The sequence below is a fragment of the Setaria italica genome, chromosome II (genome assembly GCF_000263155.2).
Source record: "Setaria italica strain Yugu1 chromosome II, Setaria_italica_v2.0, whole genome shotgun sequence".
Classification (NCBI taxonomy): Eukaryota; Viridiplantae; Streptophyta; class Magnoliopsida; order Poales; family Poaceae; genus Setaria; species Setaria italica.
This window is the reverse complement of record NC_028451.1, coordinates 26,881,276-26,891,323: the sequence shown is the minus strand read 5'-3', so window position 1 is coordinate 26,891,323 and position 10,048 is coordinate 26,881,276. Positions and strand designations below refer to the sequence as shown.

Sequence of the window (10,048 nt, the reverse complement as noted above, 5' to 3'; positions counted from 1 at the left end):
GCTCCATCCTAGCTGTCTAGCCTATCTTCCGGTTCTGCGCTCTTGCTCCTCACCTAATCACTTACTCTTCTCTCCGGCGTCTCCGCGACTCCGCCCAAGGCCCCCGGGGCCACGTCCAGCCATGGTCGGCCCCGAGATGCTCGTGGCCGCGGCGGTGAACCAGGTCGCCCGGAAGATCAACGAGGTCGTCGGCGTGGCGCAGGGCGAGGTGAAGCTGTGCTGCAGCTTCAGCGACGACCTCGAGAGCATCAAGGACACCCTGGTGTACATGGAAGGCCTGCTGAAGAACGCGGAGAACAACTCCTTCGGCAGCGAGAGGGCGAACCTGCGGCACTGGCTCGGCCAGATCAAGTCCCTTGCTTACGACATCGAAGACATCGTTGATGGGTACTACTCGTCCAAGGAGCAATATGAGGAAAGCAGCTATGCGCAGAAGGTGACACGATTTTTCCTTCTCGTTTTCTTCCTAATTAGGAAATTTCTGATGTAATTCCGACTAAATGTGATAAACTAGTATTTATATGGTTAACGAAGAAAAAATTATCCTTATCAGATCAGAAGTAGACCTTTTATTATTCATATTTGATTTTGGGATCTAATGGCATACACCAACACCAGTACAATCGAATGATACTTGCCACCTAACCACCGATAGAGACACTTGTGACTGCAATTAACATTTGCACATTTTTGTAGTTAGATATATTATTTAGGGAATGTTCTGCAGTTAAATTTCATTGTATTTTCTGCAGTTAGATTTCATTGTATTTTCTATACTACACTAGTACACTTGTGTGGGAATATTAGTAGTATTTGGTCTCTTTATGTAAGAATGTTACTCCAGTAAACCACGCATGCTGCACAGTACCTATGACTGAAATTCAGTTGTTTTGTTGTAGAGTCATAACAGGTCGAGTTAATCTACATTTATAACACGGCCCTTCGTGTTCTCCTTTATAAGAAGCAACATGTAATCGCACAACTTAAATTTTAGCCCATTTTTGTAGATTTCCATAAGCCAAGGACTGCAATCACAGTGGCGTGATGCTCATTTGGCTACTGGGATCTTTTTGGTTGTCTTGTTTTCCTCCTCACTTGTATTTTATTGACCTGCTGTAATAGTTTAGCCTGCAGACTCTTCCCAATTCGATGACAAAGTCATAAACCTTGGTAAGCTATAATCCGCTAAGTTTATGATGAACTTGCTTTAGAATAGCAACAGTTGCATAGCCTAACAATGTTTTGGTGAGTTGTTCATGTTTATTTTCCGATGTGATTCTCCAGAGTTTTGATTCATGATCTGCGGATTACACTAATGTACACTAACTATTTTTCACCAATCTAAAAATAATAAAAGGACCAGCCTGTTTACATTCTAATACAGCTGGGCCCTGTGCTTCTGTTCTAAATACTTGCACCAATACTTCTTCAGTTGTGTTTTGCTGCCCACACTGCGATTGCAAGCTTACAGAGTAAATGTGATGGCAAATTTTCAGGGATCATTGCTCTGCTCTTTATCCAATCCGATGCTATCAAAAGCAAGCATGGTTTATAAGATGAAATTGAAGAGGGAGTTGTTACAGACAAGGCAACATTTACCTAGCCAGTATCATTTCATCTCACATATTAACTCAGTGGTAAATTTTGATGAAAAGCAGACAACATCATACAGAAATAATGATATCCAAATTGTTGGGAGGGATCAAGACTTGGAACATCTTATGGACATGTTAATGCAGAAAAATGTGAGAGAGCTTACCATTATTTCTGTTGTTGGGACACTGGGTCTTGGAAAGACAAGCCTTGCCCAACTTATTTTCAATGATACAAGAGCAGAGACTTTCAGATTCAGGATATGGGTTCATGTTTCCATGGGCAATATCAACCTTGAAAAAATTGGAAGAGATATAGTTTTGCAAACTACAGAAAGGATTGAGGGAAGCGTGCAGATGCAGTCAATCAAGAATGCTGTTCAAGACATACTTAATAGGTATAGTTGCTTAATAGTGTTGGATAGCTTGTGGGGCAAAGATGAAGAAGTCAATGAGCTGAAGCAGATGCTGCTTACAGGTAGAAAGACAGAAAGCAAGATCATAGTGACCACTCACAGCAGCAAAGTAGCTGATCTGATATCCACTGTGCCACCATACAAATTGTCTGTTTTATCAGAAAATGATTGTTCAAGTATATTCTCTCAAAGGGCAATGACAGGTCACAGTGACCCACTTTTCAGGGAATATGGAGAAGAAATTGTTAGGAGATGTGAAGGCATACCCTTGGTAGCCAACTTTCTTGGATCTGTGGTGAATGCTCAAAGGCAGAGGCGTGAGATATGGAAAGCTGCAAAGGATAAAGACATGTGGAAGATAGAGGAAGACTTCCCCCAAAATAAAATATTGCCATTATTTCCATCTTTCAAGATAATATACTACAGTATGCCCCATGAGCTAAGATTATGCTTTGTATATTGTTCAATCTTCCCTAAAGGATATGTCATTGATAAGAAAAAACTTATTCAGCAATGGATTGCACTTGACATGATTGAATCCAAACATGGAACCTTGCCGCTTGATGTTACTGCTGAGAAATACATTGATGAACTTAAAGATATTTATTTTCTTCAAGTTCTGGAGAGGACTCAGGTAAGTTCTTCGGTTATTACTTATATTTCTTGTTTTTCTCTTGTAATTTACAAGCTCCATATTAACATCCATCTCAATAAGCTTTAGTAAAAACACATGAGTAAATGAGTTCATATAATAACGTCCTATTGTTAGAATGTATTAGTGCTAATGTGCCTGTGGCCCCTGTTGTGTTTACAGGCTGGCTGGCAGCCCGCCTGTGGGCGCCGCCAGCCCAGGCGTGTGAAGGGTGGCAGCTAGGGTTTCCCAACCCTAGCCGCCCCTGCCTGGTCTCCCAGGCCTATATATGGTTGTAGCCTGTGTTCCCGTATCAATCAATCTAATCATTCCTCGCCACAACATCTCTTTCATGGCCCTAGGTCTCCCGCTTCCGCTTCTAGCGCGACATCTGCGCCTCTCTCGCACCATGGCTGGTTCTCACAGCCTTCCTGGCGACCATAGAGCCACCCCTGCCGGCGCTACTAGCGCCCCTAGCGCAGCCACCGCCACCCCCGCTGCCCCTGAGCGCAACGCGGCTGAGTGCGAGGCTACTGTCGCCGCTACCGACGCCTGTGCACGGGTGGAGACAGCTGAGCGCACCCTCGCCGCCGCCGTGGCTGCCTGCGAGGAGGCCGTCGCTCGTGAGCAAGAAGCCATCGCTGCCGCTGCCTGTGAGTGCGAAGCGTTGGACCGTGCCATCGGCCGGTCCCGCCCCAACGACGCCATCTTCGGCGTCGACCTCGACGGCGCCCTCCTCCACCATGAAGCCACCGCCCTCTTGGCGCTCCATGCCCAGGCGGTTGCCGTCCAGAACATTCACGCCCTCGTCACTGTCGTCCTCGACGTCAAGACCGGCAACTACACACGATGGCGCAGCCAGTTCCTCCTCACCCTCGGCAAGTACTCGCTGTCCAGCCACGTCCTCACCGACACTGTCAGCACCCATCCCGACTGGGTTTCGATGGATTGCATCGTCCTCACGTGGCTCGTCGGCACCATCTCCGCCGACCTGGAGGAAGCTGCCGTCTCCCCGCACACCACTGCCCGTGCCATGTGGCTGGCCATGGAGGATCAATTCATCGGTAACTGCGAGACTCGTGCTCTTCTTTTGGAAATTGAGTTTTGCACTTTTTGCCAAGGCGATCTCAGCGTCACCGACTACTGCCGCCGCATGAAGAGCATGGCCGATGCTCTCAGTGACCTCGGCGAGGCCGTCTCCGACCGCACCCTCGTCCTCAACCTCATACGCGGCCTCGGCGAATGCTTCTCCTCCATCGGTCTACACCTTCATCGCGCCCGCCCGTTCCCCTCCTTCCTGGAGGCTCGCGCCGACCTACTTCTGGAGGAGCTCACCATGGCCAAGTCTTCGGCGGCCACCGCTCTCGTCACCGCCTCTTCAGGCAGCCCCGACACCGCCTCCTCGAGCTCCTCCTCCGCTCGTCCTGCGCGGGGAAGCACTGGCCAGCAGAGCCCGGGCGGCCAGCTGCCCAAGACCAGCCATCAGCAACAACAGCCTCGCGGCAACCGGGGTGGCCGCGGGTGCAGCAAGCGCAAGCAGCCGCAACACCACCACCACCAGCAGCAGCAGGCTGTGACCGGGTCCGGCGCCGCTCCCCAGCCACCTGGCCAGCAGAGCCCGGGCGGCCAGCTGCCCAAGACCAGCCATCAGCAGCAGCAGCCTCGCGGCAACCGGGGTGGCCGCGGGTGCGGCAAGCGCAAGCAGCCGCAACACCACCACCACCACCAGCAGCAGGCTGTGACCGGGTCCGGCGCCGCTCCCCAGCCACCTGGCACCTAGCCCTCCTTCTACAATCTGTGGACGGGGACGATCCAGATGTGGCCCGGGTCTACTCGGTCCCCCTTGGCGCCGATCCCGCGTCCCGCCACCCCACCTGCAGCTCAACAACAGCCGCAGGCACTCTACGCCTGGGGTCAGCCAACCCCCGGGTTCTCCACCCCGCCGTCATGGGATCAACAGTCGCTCGCCAACTCCTTCCACAGCATGACGCTTCAGCAGCCCCAACAGCACCACCGCGGTATCCTACTCAGGTGCCTCCTCCCATGTGTCCTCTGACCCTGGTATACTCTCTCACCCTTCACCACCGCGGTATCCCACTCCTTCCTCCATTGTTGTCAGCAACGGCACGTTGCTTCCTGTTACTCTCACCGGCACTGCGCACATTCCTGGTCCTTTTCGTCTTAACAATGTCTTGATTTCTCCTCACATGATTAAGAATCTTATATCTGTGCGCCAGTTCACCACTGACAACAATGTTCGGCTTTAATAATTTGAATAAATTGGCATGATATTAATACATTTGAAACAATCTTATTAGAAACTGTGCATTTTTTATTTTTGAGTTGATGAAATGCACAGTAAATATGGCAAATATTGGCTTTAATAATTTGAATAAACTGGCATGGTATTAATACATTTGAAATAAAAAGCTTTGTTACAATGCTTTTAAAGTACCAGTGGTACATGCAGGTACTTTCCTTATTATCCTTCTTAAAAAAAGAATTAAATAGATTTGCATATAATTAAAAGGGCATCATAGTAATTTCTCACTATTTTTGGTACTTGGTCCCACCAAATTGATACTTCTTGGTACTTCTCTTTAGGTACTTCATGGTACTTCCTTTGTTTCCACCGTTCGATTTCGCCGGATGGACGGCTCTCATTTTTTTCAAGCACTCTAAAATTTCTGATAAAATAAATTCTTATTAGAAACTGTGCATTTTTTTTCTTTTCAGCTAGTTTATTTTCTAATCCTTTTATTCTCCCCTAAGATATTTTCCAATCCTTTTATTCTCCCCTAAGATCAACCAAAACGTTACTGCACCATGGCAATTTATGTGTTTGGTTGAGTAAGCTTGCTAATTAACCTCGTTTCCTTTTACAGATTAATGCAGAAATATCCAATAATTCAGATGAAATGCTCTGCATGAATAATTTCGCACACGATCTTGCTAGGTCAGTTGCTGGTGAAGATATTCTTGTGATTTTAGATGCTGAGAATGAACGTTGCAATAGAAATTATGATTACCGTTATGCACAAGTGTCTGCTTCTAGCTTACAATCAATAGATAGCAAGGCTTGGCCTTCCAAGGCAAGGTCACTAATTTTCAAGACAAGCGGTGCAGAATTGCAGCATGTCAGCGAAGTTCTTTCAGTGAACAAATATTTGCGTGTTTTGGATCTCAGTGGATGTTCTGTTAAGGAGTTACCTGCTCCTGTTTTTCAGCTTAAACAACTGAGATACCTTGATGCTTCAACTTTATCCATTACAGATCTGCCACCCCAAATTAGTGGCTTCCATAAGCTACTGACATTGGATCTGTCAGAAACTGAAGTAACGGAGCTACCAGCCTTCATTGGGTACTTAAAGAGGCTGAATTATTTGAATCTCCAAGGTTGCCAGAAACTTCAGCAATTGAATAACCTAGATTTGCTGCATGAGTTACATTACTTAAACTTGTCATGCTGTCCTGAAGTTAGAAGGTTTCCTGCATCACTGGAAAATCTCAGGAAGCTTCGTTTTTTTAACCTTTCGAAATGTTCTAAGCTTCCAACATTACCTGATGAGCTATTGCAATCATTCTCTAGCTTTTCTTCCATTGTGGATTTAAACTTGAGTGGTTTTGAGTTCCGAATGCTCCCGGACTTTTTTGGCAACATTTGTTCACTTCAATTTTTGAATCTGTCGAAATGCTCTAAACTTGAGCTACTACCCCAATCATTCGGTCAGCTTGCATATTTGAAAGGCCTTAACCTTTCATTTTGCTCTGATCTTAAACTCCCAGAATGTTTCGAATACCTTACTTCTCTTCAGTTTCTGGATCTCTCACACTGCTCTAGTGTAGAATATTTGCCATCTTCTTTTGACAAACTTAGTAATTTGGAGTATCTTAATTTATCCCAATGTGTTGGACTCAAAGCATTACCTAAGTCACTTTCAAACCGTAAAAAGCTGCAAGTTGAGGTTTTTGGGTGCCAGGATTATATAGTGCAGTCCTGTTCTCTAAGCTCTGGAAGTTGCCAATCCCATCAATGCTCGCAGCAAATTGAGGAAGTTGGAACAAGTACTGCTATTTCAGATATCACTCCTAAGGAGCCTGCAAACGGAGACAAGGCAGAAGGAATAAGTGCATCAGACGCTGATGAAGTTGATTATCCACAAAATAATCTGAAGCAAAAAATGGAATTTGCTTATCATATGGATGAACAGAAAAGTGAAGAGCCTAAATTTATTAACAAGGTAAATTCAATATATCACCTAAGTTTGTTTCCACGAATATCATATCATCACGATAGTAATTTCCAATGTTCTTATTTGTTCTTGTAGCCAAACTCAAATGGAGAGATAGTACAAGTAATCCCTGGAAACCAGTTCTCATCATCTCCACCTCGTTTTTCTTCTGTTGCATCAAGTTCAAGTGCAGCGTTTGCATCTGGCTTTTCTTCAGATGTCTCAGTAGCCGATCATCCATTGTCCAATGATGAAACAGCAGGTTTGGTGCTCACAAAACCTAATCATCTGAAATTTTGAATAAGATGTTGGATCTTTATTTAAAAATATCTTAATATGCGAGTTGGGATCACTTTCAGTTCAAAATACTTGTCATTATCTTAGAAATGCAAGTTTTACTAAATATATTTTTGAAATATGCAGTTTATAATTTCAAACTTAAATGGGTTGTCTGAAAAATTGATAACTAATTTCCAAGTTTTTGAAACTTTTGATGTTGATTTAGTGCTCAAATAAAGTGGTTTTAAAGTTTCCAAGAATATGGCGTGTTTCAAGGTTAAGAAGCTTTAGTGCAATTTTCCCTGCTATGAAAGTAATTAGCTTCACAAATGTACGTATATTTACTTTTCTCACAGATACATACATTTATCAATTTGGCCAAAGTAAAAAGAATAGATATTTACAAATGGTAACTGGTCAAAGTTATAAAAGTTCCACGGCCATCTATGAAAGAGAGGAAGATTCTACTGCAGGAAGATAGGAGCTAATAGAACACGGAATGAGTTTAAGGTTTGTGCAGAGCAGAACCAATACTACTATATAGTTCCAAAATTGATGCGATCCCATAATGCGTGCAGTCAAACTTTTTTTCGCTGCTGTCCACAGGAGTACTTAGTTTCGTCACACGATCGAAATGATAACGGTATCAGAAGTACTTGTATGTCTCAGAATTTTACTTGATAGTTCATAGCATATCAGAAGAACATTCGAGCACGTACGTTAGAAACCTTAATGTTGTAACTAAACGACAAGTAAACCGAGTCCATTTGACTTCGTTTCTAATGCTAGCTTTGGACTTTCGGTAGGTTTGCAGCCCGACAAGAAATTCAAGGAGCCTCAAGCGTTGGCAGAAGATGACCGGATTTCTGAACAACAAGCATCGTCATCACACATGCTGGCGCATCCACATGAAGTAACTGCTGCCAAACGAAGCAATGTCGACCATATTACTGAATACAGTGGAGAATATCTCTTCAGTGTGCAGTGCAATGGGTCGAACCAAGGGATTGCGTGATACAGCAAACCAAATGAAAGACATTTTGTCCTGGATGGAGGTTAATGCAGTACTCACACGAGAGAAGAGAGTTGTTGCTTTTGATACCGATAGTCAAGGAGGAGCAGTCCCATCTTGTGTGTCGTTGTGATTTGTGAAAGCATGCGGCCTGCCAAAGGCCGAAGGGGCTGGGTGCTCTGTTTGCTGCCAGCATAGGAGCCTCTGCTCTCGCTGCTGCTCACCTCAATGAGTACTGCGACTCCCTGGTCAAAAGTTTTTTAAAAGAAAATTGATGTCCATGGCAATTGACAGGAGAGCTCGGGCTCTTGGACGTCTACTACTCTATATCATGCTGATGTAGTCATTTTCTTTTCGCGTGTACGGAACAATATATTTTTGTCAAGTACCAGCGGAGATTTTGTTTCAGGATTTTGTGGTCCTACTGATGGTTTGCTTACTGATGTTCCGGTTCATGAGTGCTCCGGGACTGGCGCGATTGATAGCTTACCATGGCTCGGAGAATGAGCTCATGTTCCGATGGTCCGTTTGTTGACCAGCAGTTGAGTTTTTTTTTAAAATTGTTGATGGCTTTTTTATTCTGAAATGTCAACAGTAATTTTCAGAGTCTGTTTGTTTGAGCCGTAGTTCCTGAACTTTTCTGAAAAATTGTTATTGGCTTTTGCTTCAGAAAAGCCAACACTAGCTTTTAGATGTGTTTAGCTTTTTGAGCTCAAAAATCTACGAAAAGCTCATAATACTGAACTTTCCTACTTTCATATAAACTTAACTTTTTTGAGCTTCTAGCTTTTTGACACGACAAAATTGCTATTTGTTCGAGCTTCTGGCTTTTCACGCTGAGAAGCTGCTAGGAAGTTCAAACAAAAAGCCTTAGAAGATGTGTTTAGCTTCCTAGGCTCAAAAAGCTAAAAAAAACTTAGAAAACTGAGCTTTTCAGCTTTCCATATAAACTTAGCTTTTCCGAGCTTCTGGCTTTCAGAAGCTGTACAAGAGATTTGCTGTTTGTTTGAGTTTCTGTCTTTTCACGCTGAGTCGGAAGAATACCACATGAAAGAACTTGAGTTCCTAGGCATAAAGTGCAAACAAAATAACATCTCTTTACATTCATAAACTTTTTTTTGCGGGTATTACATTCATATAAACTTTAACTGTTGCTTGCATAACATCCAAAACACATATCATTAATTGTAACTTTGTGGATGGGCATTTAATTTTTTTCCATCAGTACGGATGGAGGCCAGTTTTGCGAATTACCTAACAATTTTACCGCCGGTGAGAGAAGAATTATAACATCTTTCACCTACGTGGCGCGTCACGTCGACCCGCCAGCGTGTCTGGCCCACGTGAAGGCCTCCTTTGGAATACCCAATTCACGGGGGGTTCCCTACCTTTTCCCTGGGCCAGGCTCCCATGTAGATTTCGGGCCCATGGAGAAGCGTCCTTGCATTTGGAAGCCCATCACCCGGGAGAGGGCAACCCGAGCCCCATACTTTCCCCGGGGCGGCTCGTCCAGCACGCAGGGGTCGTGGCGGCTATTCCCCGACTCCGCGCGAGCGAGGGCGACGAAGAGGAAGGACCGCCGCCGCAGTCATTGGCCCCACCGCCGCCACCGAGCTCGCCCACCACCGCGCCACCGAGCTCGCCCCCCGCCGCCGCTACTGTGCTCGCCCCCCGCCGCCACTACCGTGCTCGCCCCCGCTGCCGCCGTCGTGCTCGACCCTCGCCGGCTTCTTCCTCATCTCTGTCGCCGGCTTTGCGACCCCACCACCTCCGTCCGAGCTTCAAGATCTACTCCAGGTTAGCTCCAAGAACTCATCCAAGTTCCTCTCCTATGTTTGACCTAGGTCTGATTCGTATAGAGATTATGGCGCCCATCTCCTAGATCT

The 10,048-nt window shown here is 45.4% G+C and overlaps 1 protein-coding gene across 1 annotated transcript; it reads left to right on the top strand.

Moving 5' to 3' along the window:
• Positions 1–8,570, top strand: LOC101757368 (putative disease resistance protein RGA1). The gene is made up of 5 exons (XM_004956542.2): positions 1–436; positions 1,497–2,642; positions 5,525–6,880; positions 6,968–7,133; positions 7,957–8,570. Exons 1-5 carry the CDS (start codon positions 122–124, stop codon positions 8,163–8,165), a joined length of 3,192 nt encoding a protein of 1,063 aa, XP_004956599.1. The 5' UTR covers positions 1–121; the 3' UTR covers positions 8,166–8,570.
• The last annotated feature ends 1,478 nt before the right edge of the window (positions 8,571–10,048 follow it).

What these genes read in the sequence shown, in the direction of transcription:
- LOC101757368 (XM_004956542.2), top strand. Translation starts at nt 122, where the DNA reads ATGGTCGGCCCCGAGATGCTCGTGGCCGCGGCGGTGAACCAGGTCGCC. An exon ending in AAAGCAGCTATGCGCAGAAG is followed by an intron (nt 437 to 1,496) that starts GTGACACGATTT and finishes GCAAATTTTCAG; the next exon opens with GGATCATTGCTCTGCTCTTT. An exon ending in AGCCTAAATTTATTAACAAG is followed by an intron (nt 6,881 to 6,967) that starts GTAAATTCAATA and finishes TTGTTCTTGTAG; the next exon opens with CCAAACTCAAATGGAGAGAT.